General features: G+C 34.9%; 1 protein-coding gene across 3 annotated transcripts; it reads right to left on the minus strand.

Moving 5' to 3' along the window:
• Positions 1–2,559: 2,559 nt before the first annotated feature.
• On the minus strand, positions 2,560–25,836 carry LOC121378422 (hepatocyte growth factor-regulated tyrosine kinase substrate-like). 3 transcript variants are annotated; one of them, XM_041506596.1, is made up of 16 exons: positions 25,716–25,836; positions 24,596–24,680; positions 23,767–23,842; positions 23,348–23,440; positions 22,223–22,343; positions 21,017–21,138; positions 19,849–19,973; positions 18,780–18,855; positions 10,276–10,374; positions 8,453–8,509; positions 7,851–8,012; positions 7,287–7,515; positions 6,399–6,571; positions 5,177–5,329; positions 3,985–4,522; positions 2,560–3,337 (listed from the first exon to the last, which is right to left on the minus strand). In XM_041506596.1, the coding sequence occupies exons 1-16, from the start codon at positions 25,753–25,755 to the stop codon at positions 3,081–3,083; spliced, it is 2,406 nt and encodes an 801-aa protein (XP_041362530.1). In that variant the 5' UTR covers positions 25,756–25,836; the 3' UTR covers positions 2,560–3,080. The 3 variants fall into 3 exon arrangements, with proteins under 3 accessions (XP_041362530.1, XP_041362531.1, XP_041362529.1); XM_041506597.1 differs by having other exon boundaries at positions 7,287–7,512; positions 18,777–18,855; XM_041506595.1 differs by having other exon boundaries at positions 18,777–18,855.
• Positions 25,837–26,139: the final 303 nt, after the last annotated feature.

Here is a 26,139-nt window from a genome sequence, read left to right on the forward strand (position 1 = left end):
AATTTTAAAATTTTGAATATTGACAGAAAGTCAATCCTTTTCCATTTCCATATAATTAAAACACAACCAAATAAGAAGATGAAGAAACAGCACAAAGCAAATCTTATCCAAGGATACAGCTGAGAGGATACTGGAGGATAGTGAATAGTTAAAGATAATTAACCAGTCCGTTTTAAGAAAATATAAACTGAAAAATGTTCATTTAAGAATTGAAAGTTTGTAAATTTTCCTTAAATTCTTTAATATATTTTTTAGTGCTGAAATAGTAAACTGGTATACCGCAAAATTTAATCAGCTCGATAAAAAACGCTGTAGTTTTACACGTTATTGTTTCCATGCATCTTATTGACAGGAATAGGCAAAACAAACCTCAAAACCCAAGAATCATATTAATTAGCAATGACATGAAATGGCAGCCTGCAAATAATTGCATGCTTTTAGTCCAAGGAGATCTTATCGAAATCTATGTGGGTGACCATCTATTATGTGGAATCTTTGTCACTGTGAATGTTTTTTTTTTCACTATTCTTTCTGGACAAAATCTACTAGTAATTAAAGGTAGGAGAGTAATTTATCGTAGTTGACAACGATGTAGTTTTAATTTTAGAGCTAGTAGAGGTCAAATTCATCCAATCTATCCACATACTAGCTCAAGCTATCAAACACTCCAACAGTGTCATCTATTATTAATGTTTTGGACCAGTACTGAATACTTGTACTTTATATACATATACAGGAGTTAAAATTCATACCTTTTATTTTTTTTTATTTATCCATTGTGTAAAATGTACACAAACACCACCATGATGAATTTTTTTTGTACACTATTTGGCAAATATCACCTTTTAAATGTTACAGTTTGTACAAGAATTGTTCGTCATTTTTTGGCAAATTTATATACATATAATTGAAACAAACTGTATAAAATCGCTTCGCTACGCTACACGATTTTATATTAAATTTGTGACTGTTACACATCAATAAATTTGCAAAAAATTACGAACTATTCTTATAATTACAAACAGCACAACTTATTTGTTAAAACTACACATAATTCGTAATCTAACGTTCTTCCCATGATCTGCTTGATGTAATGACATCCCTTTTGACGTAATTTTCTTCTTTTAGTTTAAAATCCTTCACTATGCAATTTTATGCAGTTTGTGACAGTTGTACATCAATAAATTAATTTAAAAAATGACAAACAGATTTTATATAATTACAAAGAAAGAAATGTTTTATTTAATGACACACTCAACACATTTTTATATACGGTTATATGGCATCAGAAATTATGGTTAAGGACCACACAGCTATTGAGAAAAGAAACCAGCTGTCGCCACTTTATGGGCTACTTTTTGATTAGCAGCAAGGGAGATTTTATATGCACCATCCCACAGACAGGGTAGTACATACCATGGCCTTTGATATACCATTATGTAATTACAAAGACAGGAGCTTGTGCAGAGGGGGTGGTTATGGCAGTTGGACCCTCCCTTTAATCAAGCAAATTTTCTCTTTTTTTTTTCAATACTTTTCCAGGAAAGCACTTCTCAACCACTCATAAAGTTCGCTAGTCAGTTTAACCCCTCATCCTCTTCTAAAATGTATGCACAAGTGCCTGGACACACCATATTTCATTAAAATGCACCTAAATTAGCTTCTAGCGTCCTTCCCATGACCTGTTTTACCTAATGAAGTCCCAGCTGGTGTAATGACGTCATTTTCTGAAGTTTATCGAAGGATAACATTCAGTTTTTCTTCCATGTCGTCCAATCAGAATTAGGAAATTGTATAAAAGCGGAACGTTTGTTGTTATTATTTTTTATCATTCATTTCTAAGGGGCAATGATAACGTCATGTGGGTTTGATTGACAATTTTGTTTTTCCCCAACCGCTGGTACGATGAATAGTAGATCTGCTGATTTTCTTGAGAAAAAAATAAATATAGACTAAATAATTTAGAATGACAACTGAAACTAATAAAGTCCATTATAAAGTGTACCCTTCCTTTCATTAAAAAAAATCCCCATCAATATTAAATTTAAATAATATCAACTATATGGCAATACATATTGCAATACGGTTTGTTGTAATGCAATATATTGCAATAGTGTTTTGACCATATCGTTGCACCCCTAATATTTATATTTACATATGCAAACTGGTTGCCAGTGAAACGAGTTAACAAAGCATTTGTTCTAAAATATTATGAACAGCAACACTGATGTAAATAAAACATGAATATGTTGGCTGATTTGAAGATAAATATAGATATACATGTATATATACACATTGGGAATATTAATATATTCAATAATCCTTAATTCATCATAAAATATTTGACAGAATGAAAAATAAAATCAAAATTTGATCAGTTCTTATTATGAATGCACGAACTATGAAATATTATATTGAATTAAAACAAAAATTATATTTAATAAAGCTTTGATGATTTTTTTCACAAATGGTCATATACATCATTCATAGAAAGTCAAAACAGAGTACGGCAGATTAAATCATCACTTTCATCAAATACACAAGACATAAAACACCAAATGTATACCGTACCTTTATAAAAGAAATAACCACCAACATTTGATAAGGTTGTCCACATTTAGTGATTTACAAACAGAAATTCACATGTATTAAAAAAATTTGTTAAGAAACAACCATTCTGGCAGAATCTACATAATGACATATAATAAAATATTGTCAGTGTGTTTACTTGAAAATAAAGAATTCGGATACAAAACAGTATACACTGCAAAATGGAAAAGGGATAACTTTGAGGCACTACGCTGGAGCATACAGATTGTCGTCAGAAGCTTTGGTTCACAAACATTGAACATTCCAAGTACAAAAATGTCTTTGTGATAAGTGATGCACACACACATAAGCTTGCCTGCAGACTTTGGATTAAGAAAATCCACAAAAACAAAAACCCAACCTTTCCTCACCACCATGCTGACAAGAAAGTTATTATGTTTTACAGAATACACATATATGATCCTGATTATATTTAATAATTATATATTATATATCCAGCGTATTATCACTGTAGGCTATATGTTAACAATTTAATCAAAGGATATTAGTTCTGCTTCCTTAGATGAGGATTGTTGTTGTGCAGATGGTGGTGGTTGTTGTTGTTGTTGTGTCGGAGCCTGCATCTGTTGTTGTTGTTGTTGTTGTTGTTGTGTAGGAGCCTGCATCTGTTGTGGTTGTGGAATGTACTGAGCAGGGGGTTGGGGTGAAGGCCCAGACGTTCCTACAAACTGTTGCTGAGAGTTCGAATAAACAGGCTGATTCTGTTGGGGTAGAGTACCAGCCATATCTGAAAAGTAAAAAGTGTCTGTGAAAATGTATTTGTGGCAGAAAAAAATGTGCTAAACATTTACAAGAAGACAAGTAATGATACACAACATACATATTTAATCATTACTTTTTAATTCAACTTTTCAATCAATTAACCCTTTTGAGGTAAATGTATCTATGGCTCTCCCATTCCATAAACATAAATATCCTATCTAATGCTTATAACTTCAATATGAAGGTTTTGAAGCTTACAAATGTAATATTTAGCAATCTCAAATATTTTAAGTCTGTTCAGTTACCTCAGATTTGTAGACAAAATCAAAATCATGTTTTTGAATATTACAAGGAACAATATTTAACCTGAATTGTTCTGTTCACGTCCAACTGCCAATTGTTTATCTGATGAACAGTTACATTCTAAAATTAAAGTCCCATATAAATAATCAAATGGGAAATTAGTTGATTTTAAAAATATATTTGGACCATCAGTATTGCACAGAGACATAGTCCAAGTGTTTTAGAATTTGGCAACTCACTGGTTAAGTAAATTTTTATGCAACTGAATAATTATTTATCCAAGTAAAACTTATGTGAACCAACTTCCAGTAACCCAAGATTTTGAAATATTGTCCCTTGTGTACACTATATGAAAAACAGGTAACCTACTTTGCATGTTAAAAGACGGATATTCCATGCCTGGCTGCACCGAGTAAGACTGCCCTGGAACCATGCCTCCTTGTTGTACCATCTGCTGTGGCGGCATACTGGTTTGTCCCTGGTCACTGTATTGCATGTTTGGTTGAGCTGGATAGCTGACTGGAGGGGGAGCCACTGCCCCATCTGTCACCATAGACTGGTAACCGGGCATTCCTGTAGGTCCTGTCTGTACATTAGGTGCTGATCCGATGTTGGTTGCACTTCCCGACATACTCGGGTGAATCGGGTAGCCAACCCCTAGCTGGTTGTAGCCTTGTGTGGACGACTGAATATACATGGGTTGGTTGGGAGCTGCATGTCCACCAGCCTGTGTTCCCACTCCCGGCCCAGGCGGATTCGGACCATATCCAGCCTGATGGATGGGGGATCCTTCTGCTGATCCTGCAGGACTGTAGCCATGGACTTGCTGCTGCATATGGGGAGGTCCCGGAGGCATCCCTTGTGGCGGCATCCCTTGTGGCATCATACCCGGTTGTGTACCATACACCTAAAAACAAAATGGTAATGGTAATAATTTCAAACATACCAGACAGTAACTGTGCATATTTTTTAATTGTCCCCAGAGCAGCAAGGTAGGGGTGCCTTGAGATCATGACCTTACAATGTCTAAATATCACATATACATTATATGGAAATAGTAATAATAATATCTTGATATATATTATTAACATAATACAATATTGTTGAATATCTATAATATGGAAAGTTAAATGCTCTGAGTTCAACATGAAAATTAGGAGAAGGAAAGAAAGCAAAAGGGGTAAGGATTAAAAAGAAAGGAAAGAAGGAGTGGAAGAATCTAGATAAAAGGAATATAACTGATGCTCTTCAAAGACCATATCATCAGTTATTATCGGAGAATATATCATTTAAAATTACTCTGGAGCTTTCATTAAACAATGTCCAACATGTTTTCAAAAGATTTTTTTTTACAAATATTAAGAAATAGAAACCAAATAATGTTTAAAAAAATTAATTCGAGAATGGGATGGAAAGAGTTATGCCGTAGGAAACCCGACCCTTACTTTATATTACCACTATATTTTACAATACCACCAACTTGTGATATGCCAAAGAAGCTGTGTTAACCAGCTTTACAATGCTATTATCTTTAGTTACTGGCCTTTACAACATTACAAACCTGTGGCATGCCCGCCATGGCCTGTGGGTAGCCGTATGTCTGCATCTGTCTCATCTGGGTGAGCTGTTTCTGCTGCTCAAGTCTTAAATGCATCTCCCGCTCCTGCTCCTGCAGACGCTGAAGAGCGAGCTGTCGTTGCATCTCCAGGTATTCCTGTTAACAACACAACAAACAAATCAATAAAAAAATTCTATACAAGGTATGATACTGAAAGATAAGAATATTTGTTCATTTTAAACTTTGCTATTTGGTGTCCAACAAATAATCATTTTTGACAGAGTTGAGAAAGTAACATTTCATATGTACTTCCCAACAGGTAGGCCATTGATAAACATGTCGTAGAGCACCAATTGCGATGGCCTGTGGAATGGGAATAAAACTTGAATCCAGCTAGGGCAATTAATCCTATGACCCACTGCACCCAAGATGATGCACTGCATAAACAAGATGGGAAAGTTACGATGGCTTCAATGTTATGTCCTGCTGCCAGATTGTATGAAAAGACAAATCAAAAGCACAACTATTGCACTGTTGTATTTAGACCGAAGATGCCTTAAGAATTACACGCCTTGAATTTGGCAAATTAGAGGGCAAGGCCATTTAGCCTAGACTAATGGAGATTTTTTTTTAGTACATTACAGCCAGAAAGCAGGACAAGGCAAACTTTAACAAGTGTCTAATATAACACAACAGCACCCATTCAAAATAAGAAGTGTTTTTGTAACAAAACAACTCTTAGTAGTCGTGTTCGAGTATGATGACCAGTTAGTACCATGCAAAATAAAGCATGACCAGTTTGGCTGTGAAACGGTTTCATTTTGAGGGCATTGAGATATTGGCCCAGAAATGTCGATAGTGTCAGGGATGGGGCCCTGAATTACTATCTTACAGATAATGTTGAACCATAAATAACATTATATATATATATATAATACATAAAGAGTATTGTTAGAGTAAATATGTTCAGATTGATGTGACTAGGGCAATTTGCCGCAAAGCCTATGTTACATATGATCCCTGGGATCAGTGCCATTTACTTTTAAATATTTCAACAAATGTCCAAATTATGAGACTGACACATTGTGCGCTAAGAGTGTAACCTAAGACTTCCTATACACGTAATAGTGTATAGTGTGGTTTAAAAACACTAGGACATTTCCCTAATGTGAATTAACAAGGGATCACAATAGTATGTGATCTGGTCCAATACAGTGGTACTAACATGTTTCTTCTGCCGCATGATCTCCAACTTCTGTGCCATCTGAATCTGTCTCTGGCGTTCAAGTTCTTCCATCTCCCTGCGTCTTTTTTCACGATGCTCCTCTCGCAGTGCATCCAGCGCCTCCCGGGCATCTCGTAACTGAGCTAGCTTGTCCTGGAGGCTCTCATAATGACCTGCAAGTAAATGCATGAATATCAGTAATATAAACTACATGACATTGGTTAGTGACATGTATGTTAAAATACATTTATACTGTTGATTTCATTAATAAACATTTGCTAATTTTAAAATTATTTCAACATACCTGTCAACTTTTAGAGCTGAATGGAATTGTATGCTGATTATGCAGGTCACTGAATTCATTACCTTATTAATAATAATACAGCATATTGAACCTATCCTCTGTTCAATACCAACAATCACTCGCGGGTGCTACCGATGACCGACTTGTATGGTTTAACATTAATCGTATTAATTAGTAAAAGTTGCACTCGCTTGATTTTTGGGGGGGATTGATTTCCATTTTGGACTTCAACAAACAACAAAAACTGTTGCCCTGGACCCAACCAAGAGCCTGCAGTCCCTGGACCCCGACTTATAATTTTCTCATGCCTAAGAATTGCCATAGGTTGACAGCTCTGTTTCAATAATCATTCAAATTTAAAAAAACATTAGGCAATACAGAAATTCATGAACTCAATTAAAATATTGATAGAATAAATGTGTGTGTGTATGGCATTATGTAGCCTGCAATGCTATGCAAGGCTTGGAATATACACTAAATAAGTTTAATATGATTCTTAAGCCTCAGGGATGTAAATAAATATTACAAAATAGAAAACATATTTTACTTAAGTTTTATTTATAAGGAAACCCAGTTTGGAATACCTCGGAGATCTTCCTGCTCTTGGATGTATTTCAGCAGCTGTGGGTGCATGTTACTAATCACTGTGAACAGAGATTGAACAGAAGAGTCGTTAGCAATGCTCCGACCTCGCTGGGAATTGCTCCGCATTCGGTTCACAAAGATCTCAATACTGCTCTGTAACGCATTTAGAAATTGCACCTGGTCATCGTCGGCTTCACCGTTCTGGTATGGCATTGCCAAATGGTGCTGCTGCAGTAAAAAGAACCCTTGTATTTGAATTTGTATATTTTACTTTGTAAAAATACAGCTCACAAATAAGAACGTGACACATCACATTTCTAAGAGTGGAAATATTCTTCCCATTTATTAAAAAAAAATATTGCTTAAGCTCAAATTACCAAGACTATAATTAAAACATGCAAATTCTGCATTATTGAATTAAGTGTTTACAATGATATATCTAAAACATTTTCTATAATTAATCGTTTTCAAAGAACAAAAATATCCCCACCTCAGAAAACTTTGGGACTTTCAGAGTCAGTTTATTAGTACTTTTCTGGGATTCACGTAAAAGTTGTTATTACCTCCTGTATTTTGACTGTAGATGTCTTGGGATCAGTGGTAGCGACTGGAGCTGACGGTGTAGTTGTTGACACATTTCCCTCTGACCTCTGCACCCAGTAATTGCGATTTAGGTAACGAGCCAGCTCTGGATCCATGTCTGATGTATCAATGGTAGGAACATTCTAAAACAAAAATAACCTTGCACTAACAAATAGAAAAGTGTGCTTGTTTAACAATACATCAGAACACTGCTCAGTGACAAGTTTCGGACATCATATTCATAAACTCCAGTATAGACTAGTATTGCTTTTTTCTCTCTTATACACTGACAAATGTTTTTACAAATTGCACATAAAAAATAAAACATTGCTGCTGTTCCAAAACTGGAAATATTGATGAAAAACACTTAAAATTTGTTTTGCTGGTATGAAGTATAGTTTTAAGTTCAAAAGACTCCAAACAGTTTCAAATTAGTATCACGGGGTGGGGGTTTTCCCCAAAGATACCAAGACCATTCTTATCATAGTTAAAACAGTAAATAACCCAACAGGTTCATTAAAGAAGATCAATCTGAAACCTAATGCACTACACTAAATTCATCAAAAACTATACCATAACTTACCACTGGTTCTGTTGTATAAGATGCATTCTTACTACTAGTTCCAGAATAGTTTGGACGCTGCAAATAAAGTAAAAGAATTCTTCAGCAGTTTGTAACGAAAACAATGGCCAGTTTATACATCCAAGAAAAAATAGCATACTTGTACACTGGAACCGTAATAAAACAAAACAATATTAATCCAGAAACCAAACAGCATCTGTATTTGATGGTAGGGGAGGGAGGGGAGATTCCCACAATCAAAAGTCATTAATGTTTCATAGCTTCTGATATACAAAAAGTCCAATCAACAATAGTGACACTACAATATTTTAAAGCTGTTACCCAGATGACAATATCAACATGTAGCTTGTTTTTAAAACATACTGCTGAAACTAAAATCCACTGCAAAAAAACCCCCACCAAACTCCTTTTGTACCAACATTTTGTTATTAACTATATGATGATAACTAGTTTAACGTGCCCATATACCACTAGGGTTTCGAAACACGCCCATCCTGAGTCCGACCTCCGGTAAGATCAGTGGCCTGACTCGGGATGGAGGGGGGTTGAAAATGGGCAGAATTTTGAAAATAGCAATTAGTAAAAAAGTTAATAGAATAAATAAAAATAAAATAAAAAGGTTACAAGCCCCCCCCCCCCCCCCAAAAAAATAATCGACTGCTCGGCCGAATATTTATATAATTTGGAGCATTTTAGAAGGACAGTCCAAAATTAAAAAAGAGAAAGAAGAGAAGATCGGACTATTTATTAATATTATAAAAAAAATAGTAATTTCGACATAAAATTTTGAATGCAGATCTAAAAGTTTAAAGTCCGATCAACATGTCCATGCGAGTGGCCTCGTTAAGGCTGTTTGGGTGCACAGCTTAAAGGGACGAGATGGGTTGCATCCCGTCAAAAAAAAAACTAGATTGACAGTCAATAGACGTTGAAGGTGTAGTGCTGTGCTGAAATACAGATCTTGAGAAGCCGGATCCGTCTGAACGAGAGAGTATCAGACTAGGGTATAGTCCAGTCGTCATGGGTTGGTATAGTGGTGCGGACGGGCCCGACTCTGGAGGATACGAGATGGTATCACTATAAGGCAAGGTAAAGTCTAGAAAAAGAGTAGATGGGGCCGACCCCGCTTCCTATTTCTTCTTAGAGTGGGGCGGTCAATCTTCCAGTGCTGCTAGGACAGGCTTGGACATGTAAAGACTAAACGTGAACAACCGTGGCATTCTGCAGAATGGCCGTCATACGAGTCACGAAAAAAACCAAGTCGACAGTCAGACGGAGAAATGACGTGGAGGCAAGGAATCTCGATAAAAAAGAATCCAACCTGGTGGTGCAGGCTGTCGAAACGAGAAGCGTTCCAGCGTTCAATCAGTTCCAATGGCCGCATACATCCCAGTACAAAACTTCATTTCGCTGACAAAAACAACGAAATGAAGGACCCCGAAGTCGAGCACACGAAAGCACGTGCAGTGTGTACATGCGAAACAAACACGTCTTACCGCGTGGAGCTCCAGACTGGGAATGTATTAACTATAGAGTTGTTGTAAGAGATCATATTAACACAGTACAGAATAATAAGAAGAAGTATTTTTGTGTTTGTAAAAGTAATCCTTAGCATTTCATGCAAATCACAATTATTATTATTTTACTTTTTTAAAATTAAAACTTCAGTCTAAATCAATTTAATATCCATTTAGTTTAGAATCTTAACCCTAAACTTTACATGAAAAGACAAACAATGACCAAGAGCCCACTCCCCAATTCCCTTTAAATATCTACAACATGCATAAATTTACAACATCCAGGAAGCATCAATACACTCATACATTTTTGCTCTTGCTTTCATTTTCACTTATGGACAGGGCCAATGCCAGCTGCAGCTCTTCCTCTTCCTGTATCTCCTGCTCTGTCTTAGTCGGTGGATTCTGAAATGAGTGAAACAGGTCAATAGGCCTTTTGTTCACACAGCCACTACATAAAGTCCAATTATCTATACTATTAGCACAAAACAGCTTACAGGGTATTACATCGGACTCACACAAAACAAAGAAAACTGACAATGATCTGATTAAAAAAAGTTAACTAATATTTTGTCCACTATTTTCTATTTAAAAATGAAATCCAGTGGCTGAAATAATAAGAGGTTTAGGGGCCAACTGGTCTCAAGGATAAGTCAAGTTGGGACCATTTATTTTCTATATTTTAAAATCTTATTGCCCCCTTTCCTTTCTCTTTTGAATTTCATAATTATTCTTCCCCATCTGGCAACTTTGCCTATCTTTCAATATTTTCCGCTATCCACCACATCACAGTCCTCATCTCTCCAACTTCGAGAAGTGCTTTTCTCTTGTGGCTATCTGTATCACACACCTACCATTTCCTATCAGCTTTGGCTATGAGCTTAGTCTGACAACTTTGGAGTGTGTTCAGTAATTACTTCTGGTATTATTAACCATCTACTATACTCCCCTACTACCGGCGATCAGTAGTTGGTGCTGTGGGTCAGACCAGCTTTATTAAGAGTTATAGGACGAATATACCAGGTGGATGCAGAAAAAAGTTGGGGCCAGTTACAAACCATTTTTTCTAGGTACCATCTCAAAAATGATGTTTCCAATGGCGACCAATTATTTTAGCCTCTGAAACTTAACTTGCATACTGTTATATTTACGGTAAAAATAATAGCGAGCTGGGATTATTATTTATTACTTTTAATACTATGCATTGATGAATATTTTAAAAGTTCAAAACACTACTAGCAGTCTATATGTATGTTCAACTTATGAGAAATAGATCTGCCGTTCGAGACCTAAAGGGACACTTTTATGGATATGATCGCTCTGCTGCCAGAGATATCTCTATAGCGAATACAGAGAATAGATGATTATCACAAGGTAGACAAAGATTCCCATTGTAATACAACAAAAATTCTAAGTTTGATGCTAAATATCACTACACTGACCATTTTCGAGGTCGCCAATAACAAATATTTTATATCTAGTAACTACTAATATACACTACAGAAAGAAATCCAATAGCACCCCCTTTCAATAATGTTTCAGTTAAATACACAATAAACTGAAATTATTTTACAATGTGTTGTTGTTATATATTTGATTTATAATGCAATTTGTTTTCTTTAATGTTTATTTATTTTTTTAAAAATTGGGTGTGTGTGTGTGTGTGTGTGTGTGTGTGTGTAAAGTATTTGTGTAAATTATTGTTTTAACTTTAATTTAATGGGATCATAAGCATGATAAGGTTCATTTGGGGAAATTCATTGTGAATATTGAATACAGAACTTTATTTTGGCGAAATCGTAGCATAAATTGCTACATCTCTGCATCATCAAATGTCTTGAGTTGCAGGGCCAAAGCTTGAAACAATACGATCGGCTTATCAACAACGGTTGCTGAGGCCAACCTTAAAAATAATCATGTTTTCTGTAAACCCGATCGACTCGTAAAAATGACCCCAAACTCACTGGTGTCCCATTAGCCATGATGTTCTTTTTGTTTCTTCCCTTTACCAATGCAATATTTAAAATAAATAACTATATATAAACAAAAAACTAAATAACAGAAAAGTTAAGAAATAAAACAAACGTCACCGACCCACATCAAAAATGGTGGGTCGGATTACAAAAAAGCTAATCTTAGGTAATTTTTCTTTCTTTGTGTCTGAAGATTTATTGTAAGGGAGATTATCGCGAAAGGATAAACTCATTAAAACTTTACTGTAACCGACATCACAAATTTCTTTGTTTGTTTTGTGTTGTTTTATAAATAAGGTTTTAATAAATTGCATTTAATCGAATGAATAAATGAGGATGATCTTTTCATGTCGAAACGTACCCAGTCAAAACATACCCATTTTTGGTTCAAACGTATCCAAAGGCCCATTTAGATAAAAACATAACCCGTTTTGCTAAGAATTACTTTAGTTGGTTAATTAAAAGTATATTTCATTAATACCAAATTAAGCAAAACGTGTATTCAGGTACGGCGGAAGCAAGTATACATTAGGGGGTGGGGCGGGGGGTCTGATAGATTGAGAGCGCAAAGCAAAGGTTTCTAGGGGGAATTCTGGGGTAGCCTCCCCAGCCCCCCCCCCCCCCCCACCCAGCGCCTGATATTACGTACTAATGTTTAAATATGGCTTTCCAAATAGGTTTACGCCATTCGAGGTCCGCCATACGACATACGCCATACAGACACGGACCGACATGTCATACGTACATATACATGTACATATACATTCTGCATAAAAAAGATTATCTCGACCTTTTAATGCATGCGAAGTCAGAAATCTCAAAGATTACGGTACAGGACGTGATCGCGAGGAATTCCACGTCTGTTACAGTACGTCATCCGCAAAAATGCATGGCGTAATTAAAATAAAACTGGAGTCGGGTGACATGTAACTGACAGATGGAAAGGGTTTAGCAGAGCAGCTTTTTTTATTTTTATTATTATTTTTTTTATTCATTTCCTTTTTTTGCGTGAGACGTATGACGGATGTGAAAATCGTACATATGAAAGCTAACCTAAAACAATAACGTAGCACGTGTAAATACGGTGTTATATCTGCACATTTCTGGTAAATGTATGCTATTATACCTATACCACGCCATCTGAATAAAATGATGCAGTGGGTTTCAGTTTGGTTACGTTCTAACCTGCTCCCACCTAGGTCATTCCGAGGAAAAGCTCAGAGCAGGGTGGGTGGGGGTGGGGGTGGTTGTTGGGTGAGTGCAGGGAGTCAACCAAAATATCACTACGTTTAGGTAGGTATATTTTGGTATGTGTACGTTTTGATTAAACATTGGCCATTTCCCATACAACATTTTTTTTTCTGGTTACAGACTTGAGCATTACATCATGATGGCCCCAATGTCATAAAGACCCCATCATCCGAGAATAATTATTGACATCTTTAATTCAAGATGGCCGTCAGCAATGTGATTGGGATGAGATGCCATACCAATAATGTAATTATTCATATTTGTCGTACAGGAAAACGCCAACTAAACAAATTATAGCACATTATTATAACTGAAACAAAATCATTTTATTTATGCTTATTAATTTGTAATTTTATTAATATAATAAAGATGTAATTATGATGCTACTTTAACAGTCTTTCACTCTTTGACACAAGTGGATGAGTTTTGCAAATTCCATACAAGTATACAGTAAACAATAATTCAAAATTCATTTTACAGCATTGTTTATATTTTTAGAAAAACCCCCAACTAAACAGGTCTCATCTGTAGATTTATTACCTTTTTTAATTGCCAACTTTCTTAGGGGTGGGTTATGAAATGAGATGTCTGAATGTTGATGGCACATTGATGAGGTTTCCTTACATTGCATCATACGCATGTATTTTAAATACAGAATAATTTCAAAAGCATTTGTGTGTAGATCTTTAGTGGAAACAACCTACACATTTTCGTCCTCAAGTGGCCTGGCACCCTGTTTCTATGGGTCTCTTTTTAAATTTTATTGTTTGGATATGTGCAGTGAAGACATGCACGGTTACTTACCTGCTCTGAAATGAAAAATATGACTATACTGGTAATTCACACTTTATTAGTATTTCGATTTTTGATGGACAAATTATATATTATTAGGCATATTACTATTAGTTGATGTTTGTATTGTCAGCTTTACATTAAGCATAACAATTCTGTAGTGGTGACACAGGGTTATTCTGTAAAGCAGATGCTTCTAATATCATTCTGCCTCAGTCCAAAATGCTTATTCAGTTCAATACCTACTCAAAATGCTGGAATCAAATATTACATTATTTGAAGGTGGGTAATATATGGTTTTCTACATTTTTGCTTTCAGTACTTATAAGTATGCATATTTGTTCTTGGCCCTGCTCCATAATCACCATATGTAAAATTATTTAAGAAATGCACACCAAATGCATGTAAAAGCACTGTAACTAAAAATATATATTTGTTTAGTGACAGTTAATTGCAATATCAAATGTGTAAAAAAAAATTACTATTAAAAAAAATTACCAGGGTAAGAGGTACTCTGAACAGCACAACAAATAGTATAACAACTTCAATATGGATTTCTTTCAAGATTAGTTCTGAAAGATTTCTAAGCAAATACGTGTGCCTGCACTTCTATTAATCCATTCATTAACAATGCAAAATTCAAGTTATTTAATTTAGTTGAAAATGTCTCAGGAATGGGAATATATAAAACAATAAAATTAAGTTATGAGGCCTGTACAATATAGATGGATTAAATGAGCATAAGCACCAACCTAGAGAAAGGAACATTTTGTTTTCAAAATCTTGATTAGTGATACTTCTAGTTAATGTAAAATTGATTAGCAACTACTGTTTAATGTTTTAAAATTGTGTAGTGATCTCTTAAACTTGCGATATGATACTGATAGGGACTCCACGAGTACTCGAGTCTACCCTTGCACGGAAGAGGACTCTCATTTAATTATATTTGTTTAACGTCATTATGTCACATACGCTTGCCGCCGGTTACATTATAGGGCTATGAGACATGGAGGGAAAACAAAAGTTGATTGTGTGGAATGCCATACAATGGCATGATTCAGCATCCATGTTCAGTGCTGGAATTAAAGATGCATAATGCTATTTTACTTTATTCCTCAGTCACATAATCATCTTGAGTAAATGTTGGGTACTCGGGTTCGTGTCGAGTTTGACAGTCGAGTACTTGAGTCCAATATGTTGGACTTATGGAGGCCCTAGATACTGAACAAAATGTTCCCTGAAGAGCAAATAATGACAGACAACCTTGACACCAGAACACCAGAAATAAAATATTGCATTACTTTGTAAAAAAAGGTTCTGAAAAATGTTCTCTGTATAGGCTTTGAAGATGCAATCTTTTATGTATTTTTAATATTTTTTTTTTTTTAGAAAAACCCCATCAGTACCATATATGATCTTTCCACGATGCACTATTGTCCAATTAAAATGTAAATGTCACATTAAGTACCAATAGCCATCATGCAGCTGTGAGAACAGTCCACTTTTTAAGTTTTAAGCTCTTTAGTTTTACAGTGCACTAGTAAAAAGATGGGAGTGCTTAAAAGCAGTTAAGAGTACTGTACATGTTAATAATGAAGAGAGAAAAGTTTATTAAAATTGAAGTTGTGTTTGTATTTTGCAGTGGTAAACAATGAAAGAGGAAGCATGATTGCAGTATTATTGTCCCGTTTTAGCAAATATATTAAAGGTGAATGTTCGATTACAGCACACAGTATAACATTTTACAGGATCTCATGCCGATGGCGACCTTTCTTGCATGCCATATTTATTTCTGTACACAGGATTTTAATTTTTTTCACTATATAATTTGTGGATGCCCAGAGCAGACACAATAAAAAATGTGTAGTGTAATACACTATTTTTCGTTAGATATTATTTAAAAAAACAAAACTATATTTCCTGGCATTTGATGAATGAAAATGAGGTTAGATAAAAGGAAAGTTTGCGAGTTTTGTAAAAATTATATCCAATAAAAACAAGATCGATATACATGTATTATTAAATGTAACGACAGAAAAGCTTGATAATTACGTTACTTACCATTTTACCTGAATATTTCATAATCTGAAGTTCTGATAACCTATAGATACATTTAGCAAGCAAGCAGCAGGCAACAGATACACATTAAATATACTGAGCATAATCTGTGACTGTGCCCAAGGTCTTTTGTGTTAAAATAATCATTAGATGTAGCTCAATTAAACACCACAGAATCTAAGTTCTTTGTACCAAAATAATAGTAATAGTTTTTCTTAGTGACTGGAGTATACATAACATACTGCTGTGATGTTTATAATAGAACAACAAGAATTCTGTGGAATGAAATATCACTCCTACCATAAAATGACAGTGAATAAACAAGCATTCTAAGAGTACTGTTAAAGCAAAACATGTCCCCTATTTGGCATTTTCATATCTCCTAAGTTCAAGGGCCATAACTCTGTCACAAATGAGTAAATCACCATGGTTCCAAGTAAAATTTGATTGGTAGCAGTACATTATAAATCTAAACACAAAATTTCAGCTTTATATCTCAAGGCATCATGAAAAAGATATCCGGAAAACTAAATGTGGCACAGATGGACGTACGGACAGACAGACTTCAGGACAGAGATGAAACCTATAGTCCCCTCCATTTGGACAGGTAGGGGACTAAAATAATATGTGATGTAACATTTATGATTCATTTAATACAATTTTTACAATAATAATAATAATACATTTTTTAATAATTAAAACAATAAATTTAGTCTCTTTTAATTTAACATAGTTCTATTGGTCTTGGTTTGATGGATGAACAATTGCACATCGTCTTACAAAATACCTAATACAAACATTCCAAACTTTATTTGAAAACAAGGATGACATCATTATTCATAATGTGATGTCATTTTGAGTATTTTTAAAATACCATGACATAGCTGCAGTTGGGGAAAAGCCTCACAAAATGTCGCTATTCTAAGGTTGTTTCTTCTTTCCACCAAAAAACAATATTAATGCAAGTCTTTCAATAATTTTGAACAAATCGAAATAGGCTTTATTGGAAATGAAAACAGCGAAGACTAAAACACAGCGAAAACTAAATCGGAAATCTGAGATTACATGTTTTGGGTTATTAGTTTTGAAAATATTCTTTGCCATTTTAACCAATATTTTCAAAAAGAAAATAGAAGTTAATTTAGCAGTCAAATAATATTTTTAAACACTACAGCACATTTTTCACTATTAGAGCTGTTTATGATCACTGAAATCAAACATTACTTATATTGTATTCTTTAGATTATCCATTTCCACAGAACCGAAGTGTTTCTGGTCATCCTAGCATTTCTAATACCAAACAATGCATTTTTCATATTTTGACAAACGCACATGCATCTGAGAAGTAACGGTTTATCGGTTCGAGTTGTAGTCTATTTTTATGGATATTTCCCGTTTTAACGTCACAAACTCTTCGTTCACTCTATTATAACTTTATCCAAATGAATTACTGGTTTGTAAATTAACTAAACTTGGTGTCAATTCCTTACGGGTTAAAACTAGGGTCTGTGCCTTTAATGAATAATGGATTAAGTTGACGAATGTACTCCGAAATGTAGATTAAGTTGGCGAATGTACTCCGAAATGTAGATTAAGTTGGCGAATGTACTCCGAAATGTAGATTAAGTTGGCGAATGTACTCCGAAATGTAGATTCACCAGTTCCATAAGAGAGAATGAAATATTTTTTGCAAATCTGCACCTCCTCACATTACATTCTCCACTACATAAGTGAACCTTTAATTATTGCTACACTGTTAAGAGAAACATTTATGTGAAGCAAATATTTGATCTAGGACAAGAACAAAAAGTCCACTGAATTAAATGTCTTGCCTCCCATAAACTTATTTGGTTTCGCCGATTGTTGCATCCATACATGTTCATCTTCATGCATGTTTTTTTTTTTTAATTAAAACTTTTAACAAAAAGTTTGACAAACTCCAAATTTGTAAAAACATGCACAGAGTTAAACATACCTAAATGTAACTATAAACCAACTTTCATTGGTGTAGAACATGAAGTTTTTGAAAACTAAAACTAAAAGTGAAAGCCACTGGTGTCGAAACAAAAATAGACAGCCCTGCACAAAAAAACAGACATAAGTAAGTACTGAAGATCCCTAAATTAATGTGAGTGACAGTGGGCAGACTAAAATGCGACATAAAATTAATGTGACTAGCCTCCCTTTGAAATATTATCTTCCTAACAACACACATCTGTGTACTTTTTGGTTAAATCCATGTTACAGGCATCTTCAATGAACATTTCAGCTTATTTCTGTGCTTATAAGGTTCAAGCAGACCAAATAACAACCTGTTTAGTCCCTATTGTTTTTGATTAGATTGAAACAAACAAAATGGTGGACCTCAGGATAAGCGTGTTAAAACATTCACACACGATGGATCGTGTCGACTTTTAATAGGGTGGCCAAACACCCTGCAATTGTTACACATATCTGGCTGGACTTGTGGACAGTTGTGTTTTATATATATATATTAGAATTTTATCGTTGTTTGTTTTGTTTTAATAACGCAAGACACATAGACAAGACAGAAATAAATGCATCATATTATTAATGCGAATAACACGACCGTATATTTTTCGCATTAATATTATGATCACATTAATTTCAGGATCTACAGTATATATATATATATAACACCTGGCTATCTTAAGACTATCACCTAACATTAAAAAAATATATAATTTTGATGGGATAAAAGTAAATACGGACAACCTGGTTCTGTTTAGACAATGGACTGGCTAAATATTCTGCTGGCAAATCCGTCTCACTTTCCTTTTTGGCAGCGGACCTGAAAAAAACATAAATTATTGACAAAAGGAAACAAAAGCTGAATAAATGACATCTTAGTGTATCAACACAATGTAAAGATTTAAAAACCAACACCAAAAACCGAACATTTGATTAATTAATGCTTACAATTTGAACCATTTGTTTTGACCACTGATGTATTGTAATGAAACAGTCGTTACATTTTACGAGTATAAAACGTTTTTGTAGAGCATGTGCTAGAAGAAAGAAAGAAAGAAATGTTTTATTTAACGACGCACTCAACACATTTTATTTACGGTTATATGGCGTCAGACATATGGTTAAGGACCACACAGATTTTGAGAGGAAACCTGCTGTCACCACTTCATGGGCTACTCTTTCCGATTAGCAGCAAGGGATCTTTTATTTGCGCTTCCCACAGGCAGGATAGCACAAACCATGGCCTTTGTTGAACCAGTTATGGATCACTGGTCGGTGCAAGTGGTTTACACCTACCCATTGAGCCTTGCGGAGCACTCACTCAGGGTTTGGAGTCGGTATCTGGATTAAAAATCCCATGCCTCGACTGGGATCTGAACCCAGTACCTACCAGCCTGTTGACCGATGGCCTAACCACGACACCACCGAGGCCGGTGTGCTACTGAAGAAATTCAAGTATAATTATATCGCATCCATCTCCAATTATCATGACCAGAAAGTCTTTGGTACTGTCAAAACATATAATAAAACTGTAATGCTGTTTACAACATTCTTATGTAAACAGCTTCACTTAAGTAACAAACATATGATAATTGTGTATTCAGTTTACTAAAAGAAGAAACCTGATAAAATCAGATAATCGCTTTTTCCAAAAAGCAGAAAGTTTTCTCCTAGATGTATTTTTCCACACATCTACATTACACAGCCTTTAAAATAATAGTCATGGACCACCGGTTGGATGGAAAATAATCCATCATGGGACTACTTTAAGAGTGGAATGTGTACATCAAATTTAAAGATTAAAAAAACATACGCATTTAATTTGTCATAGCATGCGTCGCATACTCTGACTTCTCTCTCAATGCCAAACTTGGGTAGAATGGAAGTCTTTGATGAACACTTTGCACAGTAAACATCTCCACAGTTACGACAGTGATGCTGAAAAATTAGAATTTGTTTATATATTATAATATTATATGTGAAAAATACAACTCCACTTGTCTTAGGTCCTTTACCCATTTTTATGGGCTCGTCAGTTCAATAAACGTGACATCATATGTATGTATGTATGTATATATGTATGTATGTATAGATATATATATATATATATATATATATATATATAGATAGATAGATAGATAGATAGATAGATAGATAGATAAATCCACCACTTGTTTAGACCAGAACATCCTATACATACCTCCTGCATTCCATTGCACCGTTTTAACTGCTATACTACCACTACTACTTTTGCACTGCCAAAGATAATGGGTTTTCATGCCCCTTACTGTATAAACCAGTATATAGTCAGCACATTCAATGTTCAATCAGGCCTATCACCCTGAGAGCTGTGTCTGGATTTTCTTCTTATAAACAGCCTGTCAACCTAGTCTAGCGAGCAGTCTGCCTGGTATTCTTTGTTTTTTTCAGATAGTTTTTATCATCCATTAAAGGCTTTTGTAAGAGATATCACTGGCACTATAATTTGCGATATCTCCTGCGATATTCTCCTAGGGGATATCGCTTCTTTTGTTACATTACTGTGTATGTTTCAGAGTGAAACCTATCATTAGTGACATCATGCCACTGTTGTTCTGCTAGTTAATGAGTCTACTGCTGCCAAATATAGTGAAATTCAACCCACATTACTGACATTGTTTACATTACTGTGTATGTTTCAGAGTTAAACCTATCATTAGTGACATCATGCCACTGTCGTTCTGCTAGTTAACGAGTCTACCGCTGCCAAATATAGTGAAATTCAACCTACATTACTGACATTGTTTACAAATGTCGCTAATGAAAAGAATGATAATGGATGATAAACAGAATATCCCCTTGTGTCTTGTGATATCATACTTTATCAGCACTCGTTGATAAAAGTATAAAAACTTGTGCTGATAAATTATGATATCACAAGACACTCGGGGAGTATCCTCTACCTGTAGAAAAAGCAAACAATTTGTTACATCAAATGTTACCTTTCTCTGCACCATTCCAAATGCAACACGACAACGTGTACACACGTCTCCATCGGCCCACTCTGGAGCTTTATCTGCTGAAAACATCGCATCCGATTCCATAAAAGTAGGAAATTTGTAACCTAAAAAAGGATAATATTCACTACTTGGTCACTTTTCTAATCATTGTGCAAAGATTTAAAAAAAAGATTAAAGTTTGTTTTATTTAACGACGCCACTACAGCACATTCATTTTTTATCTTATCATCGGCTATTGGACGTCAAACATATGGTCATTCTGACACTGTTTTTTAGAGACCGGCCTCGGTGGCGTAGTGGTTAGGCCATCGGTCTACAGGCTGGTAGGTACTGGATTCGGATCCCAGTCGAGGCATGCGATTTTTAATCCAGATACCGACTCTAAACCCTGAGTGAGTGCTCCACAAGGCTCAATGGGTAGGTGTAAACCACTTGCACCGACCAGTGATCCATAACTGGTTCAACAAAGGCCATGGTTTGTGCTATCCTGCCTGTGTGAAGCACAAATAAAAGATCCCTTGCTGCTAATCGGAAAGAGTAGCCCATGTAGTGGCGACAGCGGGTTTCCTCTCAAAATCTGTGTGGTCCTTAACCATATGTCTGACGCCATATAACCGTAAATAAAATGTATTGAGTGCGTCGTTAAATAAAAAATTTCTTTCTTTCTTTCTGTTTTTTAGAGAAAACCTGCTGTCGCCACATAGGCTACTCTTTTACGACAGGCAGCAAGGGATATTTTATTTGCGCTTCCCACAGGCAGGATAGCACAAACCATGACCTTTGTTGAACCAGTTATTGATCACTGGTCGATTCAAGTGGTTTGCACCTACCCATTGAGTCTTGTGGAGCACTCACTCAGGGTTTGTAGTCGGTATCTGGATTAAAAATCACATGCCTCGACTGGGATCCAAAGCCAGTACCTACCAGCCTGTAGACCGATGGCCTAACCACGACGCCACAGAGGCCGGTTGTACAAAGATTTATGCACAAAAATACTATACCAACACCCCACCCCACAATACTCATATTATTTTAAAATTTCTTCCAATTTATATATTACATAGATAAAGCTACAAATATTTCTTACACAAGGTTTAGAAATATTTTCTAAAATATAAACAGTTACTGGAATCTGATGGCTCAAATGGTGATTTTAAAAATAAATATATTGATCTAAGAAAATCAAACCTTCCATCTTCATAAGATGAAACGTGTCTTGAACCACCTTGTAACTGGGCTCGTTCCGAAAGGCATGTGACCAAATCTGAATCAGTTCTAAAATTTTTGCTTTTACTGGATCAGGTCGCAACTGTAAATAAAATAAGCATAAAATAACATAGTTGCTGAGAAATTAATTAAACACTGTTATAACAAATACAAGAGTACGAGTGAAGAATATGATACACCTGTCTAAAGTAGGTTACAGTGACCTAGATATGGTACACAACTCATCACCATCCCAAGTTGTACTTGCATGCAAGGTTTTATGATCATATGTGATTTCATAAGGAAGATATCACCTGAACAAGGAATATCCTATATTGTGCAGTAATGCATGAAAAGCAGGTTGCAGTGACCTTAATGTGCAGTAATGCATGAAAAGCGGATTGCAGTGACCTACTTATGGTACATGGCACACTGCCATCCCAAATTGTACATGCATACAAGGTGTGATAACATGAATTGATAAGAAAGATATGGTCCTGAAAACAAAAGGTTGACAGGCGGACAGATGTACCATAATGTGACTTGTCAAAGATGAGCATTAAAAATCCAAGGTCAGGATGGTTATAAATAAAATATACACTAAATAATAATTTAACTTACTGTCACTAAATCCTAAGTTGAAGGGGAAACAGTTTAAAACGGTTAAATAAATAATTTTTAAGTTTTACATTAAAGGGACAGGCCCTAGTTTTTAAACACTAAGACATATGTTTCACCTAGACTCTAGTTTCAACACGTAAAAATGGACACTAAGTTTGGTTAATTTACAAACCTGTAACAAATCTGTATACAACAGAGTAAAACAGAGTCTGTGATGTTGAAATACTCTTAAAAATAAACTAAAATGCGACTCCATAACCACTACCTCTCAGATGAATGGGCATTTTTAAAAATATGAAAAATGCATTTTGTGGTATTAAAAACACCAGGATGACCAGAAACACTTTGCATGTACAGGACTTGATAATCTAAACAATATAATATAAGTAATGTTTGATTTCAGTGATGATAAACGGCTCTAATAGTGTAAAATATGCCTTAGTGTTTAAAAACTAGGGTCCGTCCCTTTAATGAACTTTGACCCACCTTTGCCTGATCCTTCATGAATTCCATAAACTCCTTTGAAGCAACTTCGCCATGAACCATTGAACCACAATTCTTCATACATGACTCAAGTACCTTAAAACAAATATGAAATTACAATTGGCATATGGATCATTTCAAATCAACAAATGCCCCACACTTCACTTACAGACAGATTCACTTGTAATTTGTACATTTTTGAAGAAATAACCTCCAGTGGCACACAGCTATCAAAAGCAAATGTTTAACACTCATAAAATTGCTTGCAAAACCGATGTGAACGCAGTGAAATCATTCCAAAATGGGTATAAATATCAACAGAAAAAGTGTATATTGACTTCTTAATGTACATGAATTATGACGATTATTTAGCAACACTAACATATGGACAAATCCACATGATAAGTTTATAAACAACTTACTTGCAGAGAGTAAAGTGCAACATGTGGATTATCTGTGGAAACTTTCCGTTTAATTGCAGCCACAGCAGCTTTGGGTCTGAAAAATTAAAATCATGATTTTAAAAAAGATCAAATACTGACACAATAACAGGACTGGCATGATGTACATGTGTACGTAAACATGGTGTAGACTGGAATTCTACTTCGAAAGATGTTAAATTTCAAATTTTACTAAGAATTCTGCATTTTACTGAAATAATATTGTAGTGGTGCTAATCAAAATGTAAAAACCAATTATTTCATGATTTCACATTGACAAAACAAGTATTATATCTATTGTTATACTTATACAACATATTTTAATTATACATATACATATATATATATATATGTATGTATATATATATATATATCCAACTCTTACAATTACATGTATTGTTTGTATTCAACAATCAACAATACCAATGAAAAAACTGACGCAAAATTGATTAATGTCAGCACCTTGTTTCTGATACATATTACTGTGAGAAAATACTTAGTATCTAGGCATTTGAAAAAGCTTTTCTAAAATCAAGGAACATTTTGTATTCATAATCTTGATTAGCGATATTTCTAGTCAATTAGTTAGCAACTACTGTTTAATGTTTTTAAATGTGTAACGATCTCTAAAACTTGCATAGCGAATCGCAACACGATACTAAACAAAATGTTCCTTGAAAGCCAAGAATAATTGTGGCCAATTACACTGATAGGCATATATATGTATGACTATGAGCCATAAAATGTCCCTTGCTGGATTAAGTTTAAAATATTTCAATTACATTTCTAGAAATTAATAATAAATTCATACTGTATGTCTCCCTGCCGTATGGAATCGCATATCTGCAGAACAGAATCCCAGTCTGGTTCGAGTAGCAACTGACTGGTGGCCTTTTCTGTAAAGAATATAGAGTGTACATGCGCAACCTTAAATAATAAACAAAGCATGTTATAAAAGGCAGCATCTGGCCGTCTGTCTAATATGTTTGGTTTTCTTGCTGTGATTTCAATGTACATGTATGTATTGTCAGTCACAAGCATATGAAAATTGAAAAGTAGCATAAACAATTCATGGGTTATGCAAAACCAAGTTACGGTAACCCATTTTGTTTTTGTGTAACCCATCATGTAACGTCCTAAATTAAATGTACAAACAAAAATTGGTTAAATGCACAACTAGATTTGTGCAAGCAATGCACAATTGAAAAAGTTTTATCATTAACCAGGCTACCCCATAAACCGGTCTATTTGCATTTAACTTGTTTTTAAGGAATATGCATAAGACTGAACCCTGACATCAAAATACTTTTGTTGGACTAAGAAAACCTTCCCAAAAACAAAGTGCACAAATGAGGAAAAGAAAAGTAGACATTCAAAATATTATCATACCTAGGGAAATGTATACATGACCGCCATTTTGCACTGTGCGCACTACATTAAATGGCTGGTAATATTAATCAAACCTAAATAAACAATTTTTACACCACTGTCATTGTCAAAGTCTCATCTGCTTCACAGATTCGGTAGGACTTTCCTTTGGCACTGTCACCTACATGAATATATAAAAATAATATTTCCATATGATATACTTACCATTTGTGACACCCAATAGCCGATATGTATTTTTGTGCTGGGGTGTTGTTAAACAAACATTCATTCATTCATTCTGTCACGTATAAAGAACATTATAAATACTTATAATAAATAGTTAGGGTTAGTGACAGTGCCAAAGGAAAGTCCTTCCCAAACATGTATTCCATTAGCATGGGTTGTTTTATTTTAAATAAAAGGACTGGGAAGAAAAAAAGAAAAAAAAGTTACAATCATCAAATTGATGGATCAATCATTTTTATCAAGCCTTGATAAATTACCCACAGTACTTGAATCACTTCACAGGTGCCATGAAATTAATTATTTGCCATCAATATTACCTAACGCTCTATCAAACGTTGCTGTTTTACTTCCGAACATTTCCCTCGATTTCTAGGAATAGATTTTTAGTCTCTGTCTGACTCACTGACACCTGTTTCTGATGTTAATCAAATGGCGTCATATACTATTAGCTAAATAACTACTCATATTAGTTAGAACTAGCCACTAGGCGGACTGTAAGAACCTGTTCAACAATTATTACGTAACGCGCTCACTGTTGGTCGTGTCCTCCAAAAACGACTTGACGCCTTTCACATCGTATTAAAAGTTTCATTCATTTATTTATTTGTAGTTATTTTCGTGCTAATATCCAATTAAGGTTCAAGCACCCTGTCATGGGCACCTACCTCAACTATCTGGACTGTCTGTCCTGGACAGTGGGTTAGTGGTTAGAAGTCACCATCTCACCCAGTTGTTTGGTCA

This window comes from Gigantopelta aegis, chromosome 8, assembly GCF_016097555.1.
Source record: "Gigantopelta aegis isolate Gae_Host chromosome 8, Gae_host_genome, whole genome shotgun sequence".
In the NCBI taxonomy this organism is placed as follows: domain Eukaryota; kingdom Metazoa; phylum Mollusca; class Gastropoda; order Neomphalida; family Peltospiridae; genus Gigantopelta; species Gigantopelta aegis.